We start from the raw sequence: 25,156 nt of genomic DNA on the forward strand, positions 1-25,156 counted from the left end.
TAAAAGTTGGTAGAAATCATCTATTTCTTCTTCTTTGGCTCTGGTTGTTGGTCCATATATCTGAATGATAGTGGTATTCACTGGACTTCCTTGTAAGCGTATGGATATGATCCTGTCACTCACGATGTTGTACTTCAAGATGGATCTAGAAATTACTTTTTTTTACTATGAAGGCAACCCCATTTTTCCTTGTCTTTTCATCTCCAGAGTATCATCGTGCTACCAATTAGCCTGGTGGTGACAGTCTTTGTTTTCTTGATGTTGAACTGCAGTCCATATTGAAGACTGTAGTTTTTGAATTTCTTCATCAAATGCTTCATTCTGGTCTTCCTCATTTTCTCCGTGCAAGGTTATGTCATCAGCAAATCGCAGGTTTTTGATGAGTCTTCCTCCAATCATGATGCCACTTTCCTCTTCATAAAGTCCAGCCTCTCCCTTGACCTGTTATGGATGTAGATTTAAAAGGTATAGAGAAAGAAGACATCTCTTGCACACTGATTTCTTGATTTTGAACCCTAAAGTGTTTCCTTTTACTGTCTGATGATTTCTTTCTGGTCTAAGTATAGGTCGGTTTCACTTGGGCACTTACTTGTGTTCTGGGAATCCCATTGCTTTCAATGTTAGTCACAATTTTTTTGTGATCCATACAATCAAATGCCTTTGCATGGTCTATAAAACACAAATACCTTTACATAGTCAACAAAAGCCAAGTGCACATTTTTCTGGTTTTCTCTTTCAATTTTTTTTGTTGTTGTTGTTTGGAATGATAAAATTTCTTTTTTCCTTTATCTTGGCATTATTTTTCTTCCTGACTCCACATTATCCTAGAACCAACCATGTTGATAAGATTTTTGCCTGATTCATACTGACCTTTCAGGCAGAATTAGGGTGACTGGGATGTCCTACCTTTGTCTTGGAGACACATGCAATCTATGTTTTCTATAATTTACTTTAATATGTAGTATTGATGGTAAAAATTGCTACCTTTAAATTGGTAGTGCTAAACTGCTTTAGTCAACCATAAATTAAAAGTGGAATCATTGACATTCATTTGCTTTTCCTCGTAACAAGAAATTATCAGTAATTGATCTTATTCATTGTTGTGCTTCCTCCAGTGTTTTTTCCAAGGCAGTAAATCACACAGGTGGAGATTGCCCATCATTCTCCTTCTGAGCCACTGGTGCTTTCAGACCTGTAGAAAGTAATCACTTATGATTTAGCATTGCATTTCCCTACAGATTACACCTCTACTACTCCCTGTGTGCCTACGAAGTGATTGAAAAATACCATGATTTGAGCCAGGTATGATTCTAACTCTTAGGATTCCATAGGACAGAGTATTTTCCTAGAATACTTTACTGGAGGAGACTGCTTTGCCTTTCTTCCTTGGAGCAGCTGGTAGTCTAACCACTGTTCTTTGAGCTAGCAGCCCAAACTGTAAAAAGCAGGGCCATCAACACTCCTTTTTAGCATAGAAGGGCACTGGAATTGAATTCACTAATCTTGTGAGTCAGATTGCATTGAACTTTGATGTTCTGTGGTATACAATTTTGTTAACTTTTTCATTCTCTCTTTTTTTTTAACTTTTGCATTCTTATATTGTTCTTTTTATGTTATAGGTTAATTACAATGAAGATTAATTGCTAACTTTGTATAGTAAAGATCTCATTTTCATTTTTTATAGCATTTATTGTTCTTATTATCTGCGTGTCTGCCTTTTTCTCTAGATAGAAGATCCATATGGACTGAGATTGTTTTACTCACTGTTCTATACTTACTACCTAAAACAATAGCTGACACATATTCAGTTTTCAATGGATGTGTGTTGATGTTCTCAAAGTGTTACTATGTGAATTAATCTATTTGACTCATTATCATTGAAACGGAAAAATTCCTTCTTACTACACATGATCAAGTTTCATGGTAGACTTTAGAGAGCACTATGCTGAGTTAAATAACTTAGTCACATAAGAACAAATACTACTACATAAGAGAGGATTACTGAACAAAAAAATATATATAGATATATAAATGTTCAAAAGAGGAAGTTGGGAGAAGCTGGGGCAGAAAAACGGGAAGAGGGAAAACCAATAGGATAGCAGGAGTTAGTAGGTGGAGAAGAGGTGAAATAATTGCAAAGATTCAATGGTGACTTGAAAAAATAAGGTGATTATAGCCATAGATTAACAAGAGTTAATTATATAAAATCCAGTGTATGTCAATGATTATATAAAACATATGCATATGAATGAAACACAATATGAATTATTTTATTCAAATGAATAATTTTTTTTAAAAAAAGGAATGGAGATATAGAGGAAGAACTACTTGAGGGAAAATAAATGAAACATTTAATTAATTTTTAAAATTATATTAAGATTTGACACTGAAAATCCTGTGGTACAAAATTCAACTAAGAGGAACATGCTCAAATCTTTTTAGGCAAAATGTATGTTAAGTAAAAACAAATGATTAGTTCTGAATAAAAGTTTGTTGTAAATAACTAATTCACTGTTTTGCTGTTGGTATGCAGAGGGGACATAATTTAGAAATTTAACTTCTTATTCAAGGAAGTCTGCTGGAGTGAAGGACTCTCTTGGTTATTCATGTATACTTAGCCCTTAGCACAATTCCTGGTACCTGGAAGTAATGCCTGTAGTAATCACAATTATTTTAGCTTTCTTATTAACATGTATTGCTGTGTACTTTACCACTTACTGTAGTTTTTATATGATGATGCTACTTATGTTATCTTGATTTTTAGGTAGACTGGGGTCAGCTGGATTATTTAGTTGTTGATATGCCACCAGGAACTGGAGATGTGCAGTTGTCAGTCTCTCAGAATATTCCCATTACAGGTAAATCTTAAGAGTTTAATGTAATTGTGCTTTTCTTGGCATTTTGTTGCTGCTATACAGAAAAACAAGAGAGGTAAGCATTTCTTATGTCTTAAAAGACATAATAATTTATAAATTGTGCTTATACTTTACAATAATAAAATCATCCATTAGTTATAAGAAGTACAAATTATATCATTCAAAATAGTTCTGAAATAAATATACACAAGATTTTTTTTATTAAATTTTATTAGTTTTGATGAACATTTACAGGGATTTTGGGTTTTCATTCCTTCATTGCTGCACCTATACACAAGAATTTAAAGGCATTTGCATTGTGGTTTCAATTGTGAACTCAGTATATGCATAGTGAATCCTAACCCCTATCCCATGGATGTAATTCCATTTAGGAAAAGAACTTGATTTTGTTATGTTGTTATTGTTGTTATATGCTATTAAGTCATAACTAATTCATCGCTAACCCTCCTGCAAGTTTTCATAGGCTGTAAATTGCATGGGAGGCGATTGCCTTCCTTCTCCCACAGAGCAATGGTGGTTTCAAATCACATGTCTTTGGTTACAGTAAGTAGCCAGTCGTATCACTAGGTCACCAAAGATTATATTAAAGAAGTTGTATCAGTATAGAATGTATTTTAAACTATGAACCACTCTTGAGATATATAGAGTAGATTACATATTTACACACACACACACACACACACACACGTATGAAAACAGGAACTGGGAAAGGACGCTAGTCTACCTTAAGATCAGTAGGTAAGGAACTAAAGACCTACCTTCTGAGCCTATAGAGGAAAAAGCCTTTTAGTACAGCTGATGTCCTAAATTGGGTTTCTATCTTTCTACATGACAAGAAAATACATTTCTTTCTGCTAGAACCACTCACTTGTTATGTTTCTGTTATAGCAGCACTAAAAACAAATTCTGAGTAACATTTTGAAAAGAGATAATGACACATAGTAGCCTCTTGAAAAATTTTCTTTTTATTTTACTAATAGTGATTAAATGTAAATGTTAGGAAAAACTGGAGTTTTGTTAAACAGAAGACGTTTTCCATTCTGTTATTTATTGTTACAATTAAGATGTAACAAAAATCTATTACATTGTTGTACACCAGTGAGTCAAGGCCAACTCATAGCTAAACTTCAAGTGGGTTTTCAGAGGCGATAATTTGTACAGGAGTTGATTATTCATCCTTCTTCCACAGAGCAGCTGATGGATTCAAAACATACACCTTTAGGTTCACAGTGCAGTTCCTTACCACTAGGCCACCAGAGTTCCCCTCAAAAAGCTATAAACTTACATAAAATATTAATAGTTCAGTGTGATTGTGGTTGTGGAATTTAGTGTTTGCATGTGGAATTTAGTGGTTAGTTTGTGGACTCTTATGCTGATGAGGCTTCCAAGGACTTTCCTAGAAACCTCTGGACAAATATAATTTTTTTCCCCCCAGTAATTGTAATTTGAAATGTATGGTTTTTTTTAAAAAAATTTATTTTATACTGGTTGATTTACAAAGTTTGTATACATTGTTCTTTACAGTGGATCTTTCTAGTTTCCTTCTCTCTCCTCCACCCATCAAAATGTGTGACACTATGATTAACATCCCCCCCGCATTCCTCATCCATCATCCCTGTTCTGTTCCCCCCCCCTTGGATCCTCATACTCCTTCTACAATAATGGTGTCATAAAGTATTTCTACTTAATGGAACTGAGTTATTTCATTTAACATAATGCTCTCCTTTCTCTCCCAAGTTAGGTAGTAATTTACAAAATCATTGCTCCTGTGTGCTGCATAGTATTCCATTAAGTGAATATACCATAATTTTTCAATCCATTCAATTGTATTTCGACATTTGGACTGTTTGCAGTTCTTGCTATGGTGAATAACACTACTATAAATATTGGTGTACAAGACTCTGTTTAAGCTTCAGTTCTCATTCTCTCAGGGTTTATTCCAAGCTATGTCCAGTTTTTTGAGGAAGCACCAAACTGCCTTCCAAAGTGGTTATTCCATTTTACCAGTCCCACCAGCAATGTATAAAAGTTCCTATCACTCCACATCCTTTCCAACATTTATTACTTGCTGTCCTGTTAAACTTTGCCACTATTACTGGAGTATCTCATTGTGATTTTATTTTCATCTCTCCTATTGCCAGTGATTTTGAGCATTTCTTCATGTGTCTGTTGACCATACGAGTATCTTCCTCTGTGAAAAGTCTTTTCATGTCCTGTGCTTGTTTTGTAATTGTTCTATCAGTCTTTTTCTTGTGGAGGCCCTATAGTATTCTGTAATGTTTTGATGTGAGACCCTTATCTGAGATGGTATTGCCAATTTTTTTCTCTCAGTCAGTAGGTTTTCTTTTCACTCTGGTGGAAAATGTTTTTGATGTGCACAGGGATTTAATCTTTAGCAGGTCCCATTTATCAATGTTATCCTCTCCAGATTGTGCATTTTTGGCTGTATTTGGCAGTCTCTTTATACCATAGACTAGGCCATCTACGCTCGATCCCAGTTTGTCTCTGATGAGCTCACTTGTTTGGGCCTTTACTTACAGGTCTCTGATCCACCTTGAGTTGAATTTTTGTGTATGGTGTGAGATGTGGATCCTGTTTCAGTTTCTGCAGGTTTCAGTCTAGTTTTGCCAGTACCACTTGTTGAAGAGGTTGTCATTTCCCCATTTAATAGGTTTTATTCCTTGTCAGATATCAGTTGACCATAGATGTTGCTGTTGTTATATGCTTTCGAGTCTTTTGCAATTTATAGTGACCCTATATACAAGAGCCCTAAATCCTGCTCTATCCTGTGCCAACCTCACTGTTTCTGAATCACCTACTCCCATTACCCCAAACACTGAATCTATCCATCTTATCGAGAGTCTTCCTCTCCTGCACTGTCCCTCTACCCTCCCAAACATGATGTCCCTCTCTTAGGACTGGTCCATCCTTGTGACATGCCCAAAGTGTGTCAGATGAAGCTTCAGAATCTAGTATGTCAGATGAAGCTTCAGAATCCTTGCCTTCAAGGAGCAGCCCACTTTCACCCTCTCCAGGACAAACCTGTTTGTTCTCCTAGCAGTACATAGTATATTCAACATTCTTCTCCAGCACCACAGCTCAAAGGCATCAATTCTCTTTCTATTGTACAGCTCTCTGATGCATAACACACAATTATGAAGACTATGGCCTGGATCAGATACACCTTAGTCTCCAGCCTGACATCATTGCTCAGCCTGACATCATTGCTCTTCACTACTCTGGAGAGGTCCTTGACAGCTGACTTTCCCAGTGCAATTCATCTCTTGATTTCCTGGCTGCTGGTACTGAGAATATTGATTATGGAGCCAGCCATAGATAGCTGCATCTATTTCTCTTCAATTAGTCTATATGCCTGCCATTGTACCAGTACTGTGCTGTTTTGATTACTAATGCTGTGTAGTAGGTTTGGAGGTCAGAGTGTGCTATGCCTCTCATTTAATTTTTATTTTTCAGAAGTGCTTTGCTTACTCTCCAAATACTTGATGATTTACCTTTCAATCTCCTTGAAAAATCAATCAGTACTTGTATTGAAATTGCATTGAACATGTAGATTACTTTTGGTAGAATTTGTCATTTTCACAATATTGGGTCTATTGGTCTACTAACAGCTTTTTGGTGAGTCGTGGGTTTTTCTGTGTACACTATCATATCATCTACATATAGTGATAGTTTAACTATCTCTTTGCTGACCTAGAGCCTTTTATTTTCTTATTACTCTAGGAAATACTTCTAATGCAATATTGAATAGAAGTGGTAACAGTGGCATCCTTGTCTGGTTCCTGTTCACAAAGAAAATGCTTTTAATCTTTCTCCCTTGAGAATGATACTAGCTTTGGTTTTGCATATATATACTTTTCGCTATGTTGAAGAAATTCCCTTCTATTCCAGTTTTGCCGAGTGTCTTTATCAGGAAGGGCTGTTGGATTTTGTCAAGTGCCTTTTTTGCATCAATTGCTAAGATCATATGGTTCTTGTTATTTACTTTTGTTAATATGGTGAATTAAATTGATTGTTTTTCTTATTCTTGCATACCTGTTTGAATCCCACTTGTTCATGATTAATTACTATTTGATGTACTTTTGGATTCTATTGCCTAGGATTTTGTTAAGGATTTTTGGATCTGTATTCATGAGAGATATTGTTCTGTAGTTTTCTTTCTTGGTATTATCTTTGCCAGGTTTTGGTATTAGGGTTATGGTTTCATAACCAGTCTTCATAGAATGACTCTCGGAGTGTTTCATCTTTTTCCAATTTTTCAGATAATTTAAGTAGAATTAGAGATAGACCCTCTCTGCATGTTTGGTAGAATTCAGCTGCGAAGCCATCTGGTCCAAGAATTTTCTTATGGGGAAGTCTTTTCATGACTTGTTCAATTTCTTCTTTTGTAATGTTTAAATGTTCTGTATCTATCTTTGTCAGTCTGGGTAGGACTTGAGTTTCAAGGAATTTATCCATTTCCTCTAGGTTTTCTAATATATCAGAGTAGAGCTTTTCATAGTATGCCAATATTGTCGATTTAATTTCATCTGGTTCTGTTGTAATGCCACCTCTATAATTTCTTCTTTGAGTTATCTGTGTTATCTTCCCCCACTCCCTTTTTGTTAAGTTTAGCAATGGTTTGTCAATTTTATCAACTCGTTTACAAAACCAGCTCATGGTCTTATTGATGGTTTCAATTATTTTTCTGTTTTCTATCTCATTGATTTCAGCTCTTGTCCTTAAAATTTCTTTTCTTCTAGAGGATGTAGGAATAGATCGTTTTCCTTTTTCTGTTTGATGAAGGTATTGAGTTTGATCGTTGATTTTTCTTCTTCGTTCCTTTTTTTATATATGTGCCTATTGGTATGTCCTTGAGGGCTACCTTAGCTGTATCCCAAAGGTTTTGGTGTATTTTTATTTTTTTGTTTTGTTTAAGAAACTGTTTTATGACTGATATCAGGGTTCGGGTAAGACTGAGAAAAACTAGATAAATTGTGTATACTGCACTGAAACAGATGAGGGAGTGAATAATTTAAAAGCAATGTATGATAGAGTATTATGGTTATCACGAGTCCACAATTAAGGTTGCATAGTGGAATGTACTTGGGGCGGTGGGAGGGGTGCGGGGGGTATTGTGTACCACGGAGGGAGTGTTTATTTTACTTTTAAAAGAGAGGAGCGAACTAGGGGGCGGGGGGCGGGCTGGGCAGGGAGAGAAGTGCAGCAATGAATGAATGGAAATCCAAAATCTCTGTAAGTGTTCATTAAAACTATAAAAACAAAAAAAGCTGTTTTATTTCATTCTTTATATCTTTTATTGTTTTGACAGAGTTATTCCTTTCCACATGGGTGATTTTGTAATTTTCTAATTTTATGCATTGTAGTCTTAGAAGATACTTTGTGTTTTTTCAGTGGTTTTTGTGTTTTGTTTTGTTTTTTGTTTGTTGAGGCTTGCTTTGTGTTCTAATATATACTTGATTCTGGAGAATGTACCATGTGCACTTGAGAAGAAAGTGAATTGAGTTGTAGTTGGGTAGAGTACCCTGAAGACATCCACAAGGTCAAGTTGGCTGATTGCATAGTTTAGACCTTCTGCATCTTTGTTGAGTTTCTTTTTGGGTGGACTAATCCTTTGGTGATGGTGATGTGTGGAAATATTATACCATTATTACGATGCCATCTATTTCTTCAGTTCGCTATGTTTTGCAGATCTAACATTTGGTACATAATAGTTGCCCAAGGTTATGTCTTCTTGATCTATTGTGGCTTTAGTCAATATGTACTACCCTTCCTTATCTTTTGTGGTGGTTTTCATTCTGAAGTCTATTTTATCAGAGATTAGTATTGCCACTCCTGTTTTATTGAGGTTGCTGTTTGCTTGGTATTTCCCCCCCCCCCAACCTTTTATTTAGTCTTTCTCTTCCTTTTTTACATGTAGGCAACATACTGATGAGCTTTGGTTTTTTATCCATTCTGCTACTTTTTCCCCCTCTTAATTGGAGGATTTAGTCCATTCACAGTAAGTGAATGGCCAGGTTTTACCATTGTCATTTTGTTGTGTTTCTATTTGTTGTTTCTAGTTACTATGATCCATCCTCTTTTCTTTGTCATCTCCACGTGAAGGATTTAACTTAAAATTTCTTGTTGTTTTAGTCTTGTTTTCACAATTTCCTTAAGTTCCTTCTTTCCTGCAAATAATCTAATTCCTCCTCCATTTTTAATGGAGAGCTTTGCTGGGTATAGGATCCTTGGCTGGAAGTTGTTTTCTTTCAATTATCTGTATATGTCATCTCATTGTCTTCTAGTTTGCATGGTTTCTGCTGAGAAATCAGAACTTAATCTAATTGTTTTCCCCTTGTAGGTGACTTTTGTTTTTCTTGTGCTGCTTTTAAAATTCTATCCTTATCTTTTGATTTCAAGAATTTGACTATGGTATCCTTGATGTTTTTCTTTTTGGGTCCAGTCTATTTGGTGTTCTCTGTGCTTCTAGAACATGAATTTCCCTGTTACTCAAAATGCCTGGGCAGTTTTCTTCTAATACTTCTTTCACAGTTTTCTCTGTGATTTCCATATCACTCTTCTGGAATTCCAGTCATACGTATGTTGTTCTTTTGATGTCATCCCACATAATTATAATGTTTTCTTCATTTTCTTTACATTTCTCCTCTGATTTTTTCTTCTAGTATGTTTCCAGTAAGGCTCTTGTCTTCCACTTCACTGAATCTCTGTTCCATCTCTTCATTTCTACTTTTTTGTCCTACTAGTGTGTTGGACACTTCTGCCATTTTGGTCTTAAATATTCTATACTGCATTTTCATGCTTTTCTGTTATTTCCAATACTATGTTGGATATAACCTTTCTGTCTTATTATGCTTTTTAAAAAATTCTTTTATCTCTGTAGCTATACTATCAATTCTTTCTTCCATATTTTGCAGTTTTCCCCATAGCTGTTCAAGTTACTCCTCATCAATATATTTCTTCTGGATTGTTGTCTCTGTGGTATTTGCTCTCTGAATAGCTTCCATTGTTTCTTTCATCATTTGCATCTTCTTTTGTAACTGTTCAAATAACTTAACATCCAAATATATATTCTGGTTCTCTCTATATGGGGCATTTTTTGGCTCTGCTTTTTTAGGATAAGGATTATTTTGTTTTTTCATATGGGTCACAAACAACGCAATGGCACATAACAACAGCATGATGACTGAGGCAGACTGCTGCTTTCTTGACATTATGTGGGTCTTTTCTTAGTAAATGATAGGTTGTTGTAACTATATAATGACCCAGAGTATGGCAGAATTTTGTGAAGGACCCTTATGTTTATGCTCCCTTCTTACCCAAGGCCCTCAGGGCCAAAGTCCCAACAGTAGTGTTTCTGCAGAAGTACCTGAATGGCAAAACAGGAAACCTGTTATTCCCTTCCTAGAATGACTTTAAGGGGGCCCACATAGTGTAGCAGGACAGCAGTGTTTCACCCAAAGTACTTGTGATATTGTTGTTCCTGGTACTGAACAGTGGGGGCAGCAGCTGGATGGTGAAACTGCAGCCTCTCAACCTGATAGGCAGTGATTCTGTTGCCAGCCAAGGTGTGAGTGCTCCTGGGTTGGGCCATAGTCTTTAGCAGATGCTGGGGAAGCAGTGACTGGAAGATGCTCCCTGGCCGGCAAGGCTACATAGGCCTTGGCATCTTGCAGCAGAGTAATGATGAGTTCCTTGAAGAGCCACATCTCGCGAGAAGAGCCTGGACAAATAGAATTTTAAAGTATTTTTGTAAAATAGATATTCAATTTAGAAAATCTTTTGAGAACTTAAGAGATACAATTGAAATGTAACTATCAAAAAGTTTAGAATATTTGTTTTTAACAATATAATCACAGTGTTAGGAAGTATCAATATAGCCCAATTTATATGAGTATTTTTTACATATAAATATATGCACTGTTGTCAGAAAGAAAACATGAAATAAAAAAATGGATTTTACCTGAAAGTAGAGAATACCAGAAAAATATTTACCTGTCTTATTTTATTGAATGTGCAAATTCTTTTAACTGTGTAAGACATAACAAATCCTATGGATAACATTGGGAAGAACGGAACTTCAAGAACACTTTATTATGCCCTGGAGGAACCTGTTTATAGACCAAGAGGCAGTCATTCAGATGAAACAAGGTAATAATATTGCATAATCGTAAATCAGAAAATGTGTTTGTAAGTATTGTTTTCTTTTCTCAGAATTAGTCTGTATGCTAAACAAACAAAAAATCTGAAAAACTAGAATTGAAAGAAAACCTCATTGACAAACTATAATATATAAATTAAAAACCTTGCTTGCTGAAAGTGAAGAAGACCTGAAGTACTTACTGAGGAAAATCAACCATCATTATAGCTTACGCCTCATCATGAAAAAATAACCAACCAAAAATCCTCACAACTAGACAAATAAACAACATCCTGGTAAACAGAAGAGATTGAAATTGTCAAGAATTTCATTTTATTTGGTTCCAAAATCAGTACCCATGGACATAGCAACCATGAATCACCAGATTTACTGCATTGGACAGCACTTCTGCAAAGACATCTCTAAATGATTCAAAAGCAAGCGCATCACCTTGAAAACTAAGGTGCAGGCCATGAAGGCTATGATATTTTCCGTATCCTCAAAAGAATTTGAAGATTGGCTGTTGAATAAAGAAAACTGAAGAAGAATTGAGGCTCTTGAATTAGGCTGTTTACAAGAATATTTAATATACCATGGATTTCCAGGAAAATGCACACTTGTCTTGGAAGAAGTGCAGCTGGAATGTTCCCTACAAGCCAGGATGGTAAGACTTCATCTCAAGGATTTTGAACATGTTTTTAGGAGGAACCAGTCTCTGGATGTTCTTCTTTAAGAACTCATGATGAGTTTTAACTTCTGTTTCCTGTGGGTATTGATTGTGGATCCAAATAAAATTAAATCCTTGACAACCTCAAACTTCTCTTCATTTGTCATGATGTGACCTACTGGTCCAGTTGTGAAGATCTTTTTTTTTGCTTTGATATTAAGGTATAATCTATACTGAAGACTGTAGTCTTTTCAGTTCCTGCAGTTACAAAAATTGTTCTCTGGTAAAATTAATAAATACATAAACAAATAATAGAGTAAGCTATTAATTTGCTATCACAGTCATACACTACGATTCACAATCATATATTGGCTGTGGAGGGGAATAAAGAAATGGACTGTAAGTTTTACGTGCTGAAAAGACCTCAGAAAGGAATTCATAGATTTGTAAGAATTCTGTGTGAATAAGGTGGGGAAGGATTTTTTTGACAGAGAGAATTACATGAGGAAAGATACAGAGGGCAGTAGCCTAGTACATTTTGGCCACTGCATCTGACTAAAGTAAAAAAGGTTGACTGTTTGACTGTGGATTTGTACCTACTGGTGAAACTGGAGTACATAGAGGTCTAGTCCTGAATATCATGAAATATCAAGCTTCACTTAAATACCTCATTTCATTGATATTATGAGAAATGGCTGCTTATCATACAGCTGTTTTAGTTTAAAGAATTGGCCATAATAAACACACTCCAAAAGAAACCCCTAAGACCCCCAAAACTATGAAAGTAGAAGCTTTTCAGATATGAAATCTTTAGTATTTTTTTATTTATTTATTTTTAATAATTTTCATGAACATTTACAGAGAATTTGGATTTCCAGTCATTCATTGCTGCACTTCTCTACCCGCCCAGCCCTCTCCTCCCAAAATCTTTAATATTTTTCTATTCCTCTTTCTTGAGAAAGGGAGCTCTGGAGGCCCAAAAAGGAGTTGTGTTCCACCTCAAAGACAGGTAAACTCACCAGCTGCTTCATGGGAGAAAGATAAGTAGTGTTTGTTCTGTGCCATTTATAGCCTCTGAAAATCCACTCACTGGAGGGGTCAGTTTTGAGTTGGTTCTGATTCAATGGCATATAACTGCAATAACATTCCAGAGGATGTGTGAGGTTTGTTTTGATTCAGAAGATCTAGATAAATGCCTGAGAAAAATTCTTTTAACTTTCTGCTTGTCTTATTTGCCTCTGAACAGCAGACCACAACTAAAGGATAAGATTAATAATTATTTCTAGAACTATGAGTGAGCTCTATTGGCCTGGTAGTAATGAGACTGTATACTATCTAGTTACTAAAGGGCTATTGTTCAGCTGGAAGAATATGTTTCTTTGATGATCACATATGAGTGAACGTATCCTACCAAAAAGGATGTGTGGAAGAGAATGTAAGAGGGTGGAGATAGATATACACTTACGGCTCTCTAAGTGTGTGTTTGCTAAATACTTAATTCCTAAGGTTTGTTTTCATTCAGACCAATCTTATTTCAGAGCTGACATATCAAAGGAGATATCAAAATTGAGCAAGCTCCCAGGATTTAGAGAAAAGGGCACTGACTGAGAATTATTGGTCCAGCTGAATCATTGTTTTCATCAGTTTATATAATTTTGAACAGTTTGTAAGAATCATGTTTGCTCTTCAAGGCCTAATTAAATTGTCTCTTATGCTCCTAGTTTTCTTTTCCTCTATTGTCACTTATTTTAGAATTCCAAAGTATTTTAGAACATTAAACAAACACTCCTTATGTTCTGTTTTCCCTTAATCTTGTAAACCAAAATAGTGCTTTAGACTGCCATTTGAAACCTCTTGTGATTTGACTTTGCTTTACTTCCCACTGAGCCTTCCCATTTCTTGGAAGCCCTCTTAAAAAATATGAACTCACTTTCTACGAAGATGGCACCAACAGCGAAGAAGGAAGCCCCTGCCCCTCCCAAAACTGAAGTCAAAGCAAAGGCATTAAAGGCCAAGAAGGCAGTCATGAAGGGCATCCACAGCCCCTCCCCCCCCCAAAAAAAGAAGATCCACATGTCACCCACCTTCCTGTTGCCTAAGATGCTGAGACTCCAAAGGCAGCCCAAACATCCCCGGAAGAACGCCCCCAGGAGAAACAAGTTTGACCACTGTGCCATCATCAAATTTCCCCTGACCACTGAGTCAGTCATGAAAAAGATAGAAGATAACAACATACTTGTGTTCATTGTGGATGTCAAGGCCAACAAGCACCAAATTAAACAAGCTGTACAGCACCTCTATGACATTGATGTGGCTAAGGTTAACACTTTGATTAGGTCTGTTGGAGAGAAGAAGGCCTATGTTCAACTAGCTCCTGACTATGATGCTTTGGATGTTGCAAACAAAATTGGGATCATCTAAACTGAGTTCAGTGGGCTAATTCTAAATACAAATTTTTCTCACATAAAAAAAAAAAACACAAAACAAAATGCAAAATGATCTCATCACCCTCTTTTAATGTGTACTTCCTGGAATTTCTATGCTTACATACATCTGACCCTCACCTAGATGTCTTTCTTTCTCAGTGAATGGTACACAAATCCTAATACCCATTTAAAGTTATTTAGTACAGTTCCTTGATGTCTTCTACAGACCCCCAGCTGCGAAGAATTTCTTTCTTTTAGAATTCATATAGTACTTTCTCTGGACCACTTCTAAAGCACTTACAAAGTTCATTAGAAAATTGCATACTTGTGTTATCTTTACCACATGTTTACTCCAAGGTGACCATGCTATTTCATTTTTCTTGTAATTATTTCTCATAGTGCTAAGTTTAATGCCTACCTACTATTACTAAGAAATGTTGAATTAGTGAATGAGTGTTTTAGCTGTGCGTTTGTATTATCTTTTTCACCTAGGTTTTAAGCAGTTTGCATGCAAAGATATCCCCCTCTCCAGTTCATTTTCATATCCCTAAGAGCACTTTTTATACAATTAGTACTTTTTAAATATATGGCAAAGCTAGTCCGGTTAGGAATCACTGTTTATATATAGATATGTTCCTCCCTTATCTCTGTTACAATCATGCTCATTCCTGTGACACCCTACCTCTCTCCATTTCCTTACATTTTGATGGCATAGGCCATGGGGAATTTTGCTGCTAACCCAAATGTAGAGCTTCTTTAGTAGTTTGAATCCACAAGTGGTTCCAAAGGAAAAAGTTGGGCAGTCTCTGGTGCAATTTATAGCCTCTAAAGACCCACTGGAGGGAGCTCTACTGGCTGTAATCCTGAAAGCATAGAGTTCAAGGCCACCAGCTGCCCTGTGGGAGAGGGATGGGCTCCTTCAGTGCAATTAACTGCCTCTGAAAACCCATGGGAGGGTCAGCTGTGGCTGGTTAAAGCTCTGTGGTACAAAACAACAACAAAGACCCACTGGAGGGTCAGCTATAAGTAGATTCTTACTCACTGGCAATAAAGGATTTTGGGTTTTTGAGGTTTTTTTGTTTGGTTTGTTCTTTTTGGATTTTTTTTTAGGCATAGGAAAATAAAACCAAAACCTCATGTTTGATATCATCTTCCTCTGGGAAAAGAATATTACTAGATATTTATTGGTGCTACCTTTTGATTTCCCTGATAGGTAATAACCTTGAGGGCAGCTGATCCTTTTTAGCATTAACTTTGTTTCTGTGTCTAGGATTCATTGTATGCATGTACTTGTTAATTGGTTACATGTAAGGTCTATATTAAATTGCTGCTAAGAATTACTAATGTTCTTCCTGCATATAATAAGAAATTATCTTATTTACTTGCAGTGGTATTGATCAATGTGCTGTTAATAATATCGCTTTCTTTAGCATTACCCTATGCTCAACAGACTTGTAAGGGCCAAATAAGATTATAAATTTGAAACTCCATGTAAATATAAGAAAGGTTTTAGAAACTTTGAACACTTTAGAAATTTTGTTTGGTTTTTTTTTAGGGGGGTGTTGGGAAAAGTTGCTCAAATGTGACTTAGAAAGAACCATTATGTCAACTTCTATTTCTTCAAGCCATGTTCAGAATGAAATGAAACATGTTGCAGTTAAAAAGACATATCCTTTTGGACAATTCATGGAAGCAGAACTGTATAAGCAAAAAAACCCTCTTTCTAAATGCTAATTAGCAAGTCTGTGTGTGTTCTGTGGTATGGATGACAAGCTCATTATAGGAAGAAACAGAAGAAACTAGGAGGGGGGGCTGCGGGAATCATCCTCATTTGTGTTAAAAGCATTGTCTAGCAACAGCAGAGATAAATATGTTGACAGTACTATTAGAGATTAATGATTTAAATTTGAGCTTACATGGACTACTGAATCATTATAAACTACAAGTATAGACTAGAACCATAGCTAGTAGTTGTAGTAATTGCTAGAGAGAAAGGAGACAGGATAAAACACGGGAAATACCAATTATAGTCTTTGGATTTGCTTGTGTCTTGTGAAACTTGCCAAGAGGAGAAGCAGACTTGTCAGTGTTAGCTTTGTTTTGTAATTTTTCTCAAAGTTGTTTTTCCTTTTTCCTAGCAATACAGTTTGCTAGATTTTTCTTGTTGTTTATTTGTTTGGCTTGTACATTAGCTGTCTTACACTGAACTTTGTAGATAGATGCCAGGGTAGACTTTTTGCCTCTCAGGGCAAAGTTTTTAGGAATTAATAAACACTTACCTGAGCTTCCACAACAGAAGAGGATTAATGTGTCTTTGAAGCCATTAAATTTTCCTGAAAACTTGAAAATACTTACACTGTGCTAGTATTTTAATTGGAGCCCTGGTGGCACGTTGATTAAGTGCTCAGTTGCTTACCAAAAGTTAGTGGTTCAAACCCACCCAGGCACTTTGGAGGAGAAAATAATCAGGCAGTGTGCTTCCATAAAGAAGTTTAGGAAACAAAACCTTATTGTACAGTTTTACTCTGTTATATTGGGTTGCTATGAGTCCTCAACACACAACAGCACTACCATCATATTATTTGACTTCTAATAGTTATCACCAAAGTTTTCTTCTTTCTTCTTTTGCTTCAGCTAAGGTTCTTTCAGTAACTATCTGAAGACTTAATTTAGTTCAGTTTTAACTTGAAGAGTTTATGCTTTAATTAAAATATTATGCATATCTTATTATTTTCAACACAATGGAGATTTCGTTTAAGTTGTAGAAAAGGTGCTATATTAGGTCCTGGTAGGAAATAAATGGCACACTTTAAAAGGATTTAATGGAAGAGAGTTAAATGAAGATACTTGTTACAGATATGTTGTTCTTGTTGTTGTTAAGTGCCATCGAGTCGCAGGTGACTCATAGCGACCCTATGAAGGAGAGTCCTCAACTCCTGGGTGAGCTCCACCCCACTCTCTGTCCACATTGGGTAACCAGCCGTTAACACATTAGACACCAGGGCTATACGGCCTAGAGGAATGTCTGAACAAAAACAATGAAAGACAGGCCCGAGGGCTGCAGATTAAAAGTCACCCACCTTAAGCTTGGTAGCATCACTTGCTGTCCACTGGGCCAGTTGATCTCTCTCTGTGTCTCCCCATCCTCTCTCCAGACATGTAGGCAACATTAATGAAACCACCCATAAGTGATGAGGCAACCAGGAAACAGTGACTATAGTTAATTTGTTACTACCCTCAGCCCAAAGGAATATAAGCAATGAGCTTTAGTGGAACTTGGTTACTGCTTGAGCTCTGGAAAAGGAGCTGGGAACTCTGACCCAGAAGGAATACAGTCACTATCTGAATTGCTTAAGTCAGGCAGCAAACAGCATGGGAAGTAGTTGCTAACACTTCCAACACTTTCTCTTCTCACACTGGCATCTCTAGTTGGTTCTTTCCAGTGATAGATTCCACTTGGAATATAGAGGGAGAGGAAATTCATGTGATTCAGTCTACTGAGATCAGGTGCTGTTGTCATAACAGGAGTCTAGAACAAAGGCTGCATAGTGGAGTGGACATGCCGGGAAGGATTGTATAACAATGAAGAATTTTTCTTTTACTTTTCAAAGAGAAGAGTGAACTAGGGGTGAGGGGGACGGAAAGAGGTGGGTAGGGAGAAAAGTGCAACAATGAATGAATGGAAGTTAAAAAAAAATGAGTTATTTTAGAAAAAATATTAGGGCCTCTAGAGTTGTTCCTACCTTTTCTTTGGTGAATTTTATCAATTTTGGTGTTAGTCCAAAGTCATTCACCCATCTTGAGTTGATTTTTTGTGTATGGTATGAAGTGTGGGTCTTGCTTAAGTTTATTGCTGCATTATTCACAGTAGCAGAGATGGAAGTAACTCAAGTACCCATCAACAGATGAATGAATAGAAAAACTCTGACATATTCACACAATGGAATATTGTGCAGCATTGAAAAACAACGACGAGGATGTTATGCTGAGTGAAATATCTCAGTTACAAAAGGATAAATACTGCAAAACAAACATCAGTTTTATGAAATGTTACTGACATGGGGGAATTTGGGGCAGAAAAAGAAAAGAGTGAATAGGTAATGAACACTACATTGTAACAGACGCAGGGCTAAAATGGTCTGATAGGAATTTATTATTAGGTAATATACATGACAGCAATATGGAAAAAGAAGTGCATTGCAAAGTGGACTAAGGGAGGAGTGAGAGAGGGAGGAGAGAAGAAAATGTGTAACAATGATTTAATTTTTTTATAAAAAAATTTAAAAAGTGAAGATTGATGAAGAAAGTAAAATTTTGTAAGTCATTCTTGTATAAGAAGAGACAAGGATTGACTGGCTGACAAAGAAGCCATATGGTTCCTTTTCAGTTCTCTTTTTTCTTTCAGGGAATGGCACAGAAAATATGCAGATTGTCTTAGTGTGGGTCCTATGCTTATTTATCTCCCAGAGAAGGAGAAGCTACCGTATGTGGTAGAAGCAGCAAGCTGATTTCCTAAATAGTATGAGTTCAAGTATTGCTGCACTTCAAGATTAGTGTTACATTAGAAAAATGAGTTGTTGCCTTCCCCCACCCCCTTTGTAGGCTGTTTCCTAAATTAATGTGTAAACTCTAACAGAAGAAGGAAATCCAGCAATCTACATATCATTCATTTAAATGAATTGGAGTTGTTGTTATGTGCCGTCGAGTCGTTTGTGACTCATAGCGACCCTATGTACAACAGCCCTAAACCGTGCTCTATCCTGTGCCAATCTCATTGCCTCTGACACACCCATCCCGATTACCCCAGTCACTGAATCAATCCACTTCATAGAGGGTCTTCCCCTCCTGTGCTGTCCCTCTACTCTACCCAGCATAATGTCCTTCTCTAAAGACCTGTCTCTCCTTACAACATGTCCAAAGTATGTCAGACAAAGCCCCAGAATCCTTGCCTCCAAGGAGCAGCCTGGTTTAACCCTCTCTAGGATGAATCTGTTTGTTTTCTTGGCAGTCCATGGTACATTCAATACTCTTCTCCAACACCACAGCTCAAGGCGTCAATTCTCCTTCTATCCTCCCTAGTCATTGTCCAACTCTCTAATGCATAACAAGTGATTGCAAAGACCATGGCCTGTATCAGGCACACCTTAGTCTCCAGAGAGACACCATTGCTCTTGAGTACTTTAGAGAGGTCCCTAACCACAGACTTTCCCATCGCAATACGTTTTTTGATTTCCTGGCTGCTGTTGCCAAGAGTGTTGACCATGGAGCCGAGCAAACTGAAGCTGTGAACAATCTCAATCTCTTCACCATCCATCCTGATGCCACCGATTGGTCCAGTGGTGAGAATTTTTGTCTTCTTGACATTGAGCCTCAGTCCATATTGAAGGCTGCAGTCCTTGACCCTCTGCAGTCAGTGCATTAGGTCCTCCTCAGTTTCAGCGGGCAGGGTTGTGTCATCTGCATAACACAGATTGTTGATAGATCGTCCACTAATCCTAACGCCACGCTTCTCCTCATAGAGCCCAGCCTCTCGGATAATATGCTCTGCATACAGGTTGAAAAGGTATGGAGATAGGACATATCCCTGGCGTACACCCTTCCCAATTTTGAACCATGCAGTGTTGCCCTGCTCTGTTCTGATGACTGTCTCTTGAATTGGAGTAGGGATTTTTAAATTCCTTGGTATTTTCACCATTATTTAAAGTGAAAAGATTTTGTTTTGCTTATGAAAGGTTTGGTTCCTCTTTCCAGGGACTGAACTACTTAGCTGTTTATCAAAGATTCTTAGGAAAAAGCTGCTCACCCTAGTATTACCCCTCCCATCTTTAGTGTTCTTTTGTTTGGTTTTTTTTTTGTTGTTGTTTTTTTAATTTTATTATTTCTGTGTGTGTGTGTACTGTCAAATCAGATCTGACTGGTACAGGAGGAGATTGTCCCTCCTTCTTCAGCAGAGCATCTGGGGGATTGGAACTGTGCATCTCTGCAATTGCAGTGCAGCTTCTTGCCACTAGACCACCAGAGCTCGCCTAGTGTTCTTAATCAATGATCTCTTTTCTGCTGACATTCTTTGACTACCAGTTGTGACAGTGGTTTTTTATAATATTAAAATCTATTGAGTAAAGAGGATAAGCAACTTATTGTTGCCATGTTAAATAAATTAGTGAGCATGGTCAAAATAGTTTCCTTGATGATCTAGTGTTACATTTTCGGTGTAAAAAGAACATGGTGATATCACTTGAAACTCAAAAGCTCATTCCTGTTACATTGGTCCTAATTTATAGTGACCTTCCATCAGGTTCTCAAGGATGTAAATTGTAATGGGAGGATTCAGCCTGTCTTTCTCTTCGGGACAAAACACTGGTGGATTAAAAACACTGAAGATTAAAAAAACAAAAAAACAAAAACACTGGAGATATGCAAATCTCAGATAAACAAAATGCAATTTTTATTTTTTTATTTTCAAATCACTGGTTTATTCCTTTTTCAAATTAAGAAAAATAATTTTGAAAGGTGTTCAACTAAAGTTTTGGAAACTCCTCAAAAGTTATTTTGTTTGGTTGCATTAACCTATGTTTTCCCTCTACTTTTACAGTTTATAATGACCTCAAATTGTAAAACCAGAAACATGCCTGTATCTTAAGGTAAAGGAATTATGTCATAGCCTTTTATGGTATTCAGGATATTGAATCACATTTTTATTTTTAATTTGCAGGATGGAACCTTAAAGATTTCATTCCGTTTTGGACATTTTCCAGGCACCCTGTATTTCCTGCAAATGCTATAATTAATGAATACTTGGCATGTATTCCATAATATAGAAATTGTTATTATATTTATCAAATTATGAGAATACTTTCCAATAAACATTTGTTTGTTATAAAAATTGTAGTCAGTTTTTAAAGACTAGAAATTGCACTGCAGAATTTTATCTTTTAGAACATTTCCAGTATTCCAGTCTGAAATTTTAGTCCTTATTACATTGGGAATGAAATTAATACAATTAGATATAAAACCTTTGTTTAATGAATAATAATATTTACAATTTAAATTTGGGAAGGAGTAGACTTTTCAAATGTTTCTTGAATTTGACATAACACTGCTCCATGGGAAAAGAATGGCCAGTCTCCTCACATGTGATTAACTGTCTCTTGAAACCTTGTGGGTCAGTTGGAGCATCAACTGTGGGTTGTTTCTGAATCTATGGTATACAGAAACAACATAGTATTTAAGTTAACAATTTAAAGAAAAAGCCTGAGGATTAACACCTTCTCAACTATGATTTCATTCTACAACTCATCTGGTTTTCAATTGTTAGGATTCAATGCATCAAATCTATTATTAAAATTATTTTTAAATTCAGCTGGTATACATTAAGGTCGTCTTTTGGTTCTCATAGATTTTCTTCATTTTCAGTTTGCATTTACATTTGAGTAGTGGATGGCCAAGAGAATAAGCAGATATGTCTTGAAGAGGGTGCAGCCAGAGGGCTCTTTGGAGGTGAGAATGATGAGGCTTCACCTTACATACTTTGGGCATGTTGCTAGGAGGGGCTATTCCTTAGAGACGGATATGATGCTGGGAAGGGTGCAGGGTTGGCAAACAAGAGGAAGACCCTCGACCAGGTGAATTGACAGAGTGACTGCCTCAGTGGCCTCCTGTGTGTCAGGAAGCGTGAGGATGGCACAGGATAGAACAGGAATCAGTCCTTTTGTTCATAGGGTTGCTATGAGCCATACTCAACTCAATGGCACCTAACAACAGCTGATAGATATTCCATTCCTACAGTCAGCCCCTGGTCTAGTAACATCTTGTCAGGTATAATCAATGTGATGGACACCTGTGTAGTCTCTCAGGTGAATTCCTTGTGTATAGTTGCTTTTTATAGTTTTTAAATGTAATTACAATAAAGAAATAATTTATTGTACAAAATTCAGTTGTGCAATATTCAGCTTCAGTTCTGTTGCTTATTTTCCAATTGTCAGTCTTTGTTCTCAGCTTTTGCATTCTAGTCATCAATTTCTTTTAATGCATCTTGATTGTATGTTCGATCAATTCCAGATTGCACATATTAATTGAAATCCTCAATTTCTTCATCTTTAACTTTAGAGGTTCATGCCTATATTTGAATAATAGTTATATTAAAAAGACTTTCTTGTATGCATTTGGATAATATCCTATACCTCATAGCATCATCCTATCACTCATAGGTCTTCAGAATAGATCTTGAAATGCTCTTTTTGATAAGAGTGCCACACTTTTCTTCTTCAATTTGTCATTTCAAAAATAGTATATTATATGATTGTCTGATTCAGAATGGCTAATATCATTCCATCTCAGCTAAGTTGGCAATCTTTATGAGTATTCCATTTCAGTTTTGACAACTTTCAGTTTTCCTGCATTCATACTTCATACTTCTATGTTCCAGTTATTATTGGATATTTTGTAGCTGGTTATAATAATTTTGATCAACAAACTGCTTATGCAGATGACACAATCTTTCATAAAGAAAACTTGAGGCATTTGCAACAGAAGATCAAAAACAACCTTTCTGTTACAGATGTAACAAAGTTATATATCAACATCAAGGGGGGGGGAAATATCCTCACCACTGGACCAATAAGCTCAGGATAGATGTAGAAAATGTTGAAGTTGTCAACTATTTCGTTTTACTTGGATCCAAAATTAACACCCACTTCTGCAAGCAGCAGTCAAGAAAGCAAAAGTTATGTTGTATTGGGAAAATTCATTGTCATTGACCTCTTAAAATTTCCAAATACTCATGTCAATTTAAAAACTAAAGTGTGCGTGATCCAAGCTATGGTATCTTCAGTTGCTTTCTATACATCACAAAGTTGGAAGATGAATAAAGATAGTATAAGAATACTAAATGCCATTAAATTTTGGTATTACCAAATAGTATTGAATAACTCCTAGACTGCCAATGATTCCTTGCACAAATGTATTCAATCAGGTGAAATCCATGTGTAAAGTGACTGTTATGTCTTTTGTAAAAGGTATTTGCAATGAATAAATCATTTTAAATACAAAATTCCGTCATTCTATTTTTAGCCTTCAATCATTCTTTTCCCAGCAAACCGTGCTTGATGAAAGTGTGGAGGACTTGAAGCACTTGTTGCAGGAGATCAAGGAATGCAGCCTTCAATATAGATTGCATTTCAATGTCAAGAAAAAAAAGATTCTTACCACTGGACTTATAGGCAACACCATGATGATGGAGAGGAGATTGAAACTGTCAACAGCTTCATCTTGCTTGGGTTCACAATTAACACCCTTGGTATTAGAAGTCAGGAAATAAGGAGATGCATTGCACTGGGAAAATCTGCAGTTAGGGATCTCTCCAAATTATTGAGGAGTAATGATATCAGTTTGAGGACTAAGGTGCATCTGATTGAGGCCATAGTCTTTCCAGTCACTTGCTATGCACCTGAGAGTTGGACAATGAATAGGATGGCAGAAAAAGAGTTGATGCCTTTCAGCTGTGGTGTTGGAGATGCACACAGAACATCCCATGGATGACTAAGAAAACAGATGTCTTGGAGAAGGTGCATCTGGAGTGCTCTTTGGAGGCAAAAATGATGAGGCTTCACTTCATTTACTTTGAGCATGTTACTAGCACGGGCTATGAGATTTCTTGGAGAGGGACATGATGCTGGGAATGGTGGAGGATTGGCAAAAGAGAGGATGACCCTCAACCAGGTAGACTGACAAAGTGACTGCTGCAGTGGGCTGTTGTGTGTCAAGAAGTGTGAGGATGGCACAGGATAGAATAGGCTCAGATCTTTTGCTCTTAGGGGCACTGTGAGTCATACTTGACTCCATGGCACCTGCTCTAACAACATGAATTTCCAAAGAACAAACAAGGAAGTACAATTAAATTGCTCCTTAGAGGCAAGGATGAAGATTTGTCTCATTTATTTTGGGTGTATTTTCAGGAAGAACCAGTCCTTGGAGAAAGACTTGGAAGAGTAGAAGGTCGGTGAAAGAGAGGAAGACCCTTCAAAAGATGGATTGACACAGTGACTACCACAGTGAGCTTGAGCATGACAGAGAGTTTTGAGGGTGGCTCATGATAGAGCAGAGTTCAGATCTGTTGTTCATGGTCACTGTGAGTCATAGTCACCTTGATGACCCTTAACAACTGTGATCAGAAGAGACTCAGAATATTGAAAGCTTCACCACATGATTCTTAGGTAATCAATCTTCAGAGTCATTTGTCTTGGTCTAACCATGTTGTTGTTGTTGTTAAGTACCATTGAGTCAAGGATGACCTTATGTTCATAGGGTCACTGTGACCTTAGAAACAACAGATAGGAGCCTTGCCCTATTCTCTGCCATCATTAACAGCTCTGATATACTTGATCCCATTGCTGCAGCCACTGTGTCAATTCATCACATTGAGGGTCTTCCTTTCTAGGTGGTTATTCATCTGTCTTTGGAGAAAAGTTTCTGAGATAGTTCTTGGTCATTTAATATTGCCTAGATATGTTGTTCGCAATAGACTAGACCACTGAAATTATTATTTAAGATCTTAAAACTCATTGAATATCCAATATGGATATCCCTGGGAGTTCACTCTCCCCAGGCTCTGTCCAGGTGGCATGTGGGAGCTTAGGGCTCAGCCCGGTGATGTACAGTCCCTTTCCACAATGTTGGAGATTAAGCTGGGCCTTGAGTCTGCGCCTGCATATTCCTATAGCTTTTCAGAGTCCTCTGGACAATGACTGAGGAGACAAACCATGCAGGAAATATGTTAAGAAAAAACCACCAAAACACCTCATTGAATAGTATGATCACCAATGTATAGTCAAATTTATAACAAAAATAATTTTTTTAATTCTTGTTAAATTTTATTAGTTTCAATGAAGATTCACAGGGATTCTGGGCATTCACTCCTTCATTGCCGCACCATTCTCTCCACCCTCCTCCCCAGTTTGTTCTTCTTCCCCGCCATCCGAATGTCTGTTTTAATTGTCCAATTGCCACAGTGCTTGTCAAAGTCAGTTCTGAT

The 25,156-nt window shown here is 36.8% G+C and overlaps 1 protein-coding gene across 1 annotated transcript in view; it reads left to right on the plus strand.

The window, feature by feature from the left end:
- LOC102848407 (iron-sulfur protein NUBPL-like) overlaps nucleotides 1–25,156 on the plus strand; it is a 279,757-nt gene that overhangs the window by 167,565 nt on the left and 87,036 nt on the right. The window contains 1 exon segment of the mRNA XM_006889978.1: nucleotides 2,765–2,858. Within this exon segment, the coding sequence (XP_006890040.1) occupies nucleotides 2,765–2,858 (94 nt within the window).

Source organism: Elephantulus edwardii, unplaced genomic scaffold, assembly GCF_000299155.1.
Source record: "Elephantulus edwardii isolate Elephantulus edwardi_28Jun2011 unplaced genomic scaffold, EleEdw1.0 scaffold00084, whole genome shotgun sequence".
NCBI lineage: Eukaryota > Metazoa > Chordata > Mammalia > Macroscelidea > Macroscelididae > Elephantulus > Elephantulus edwardii.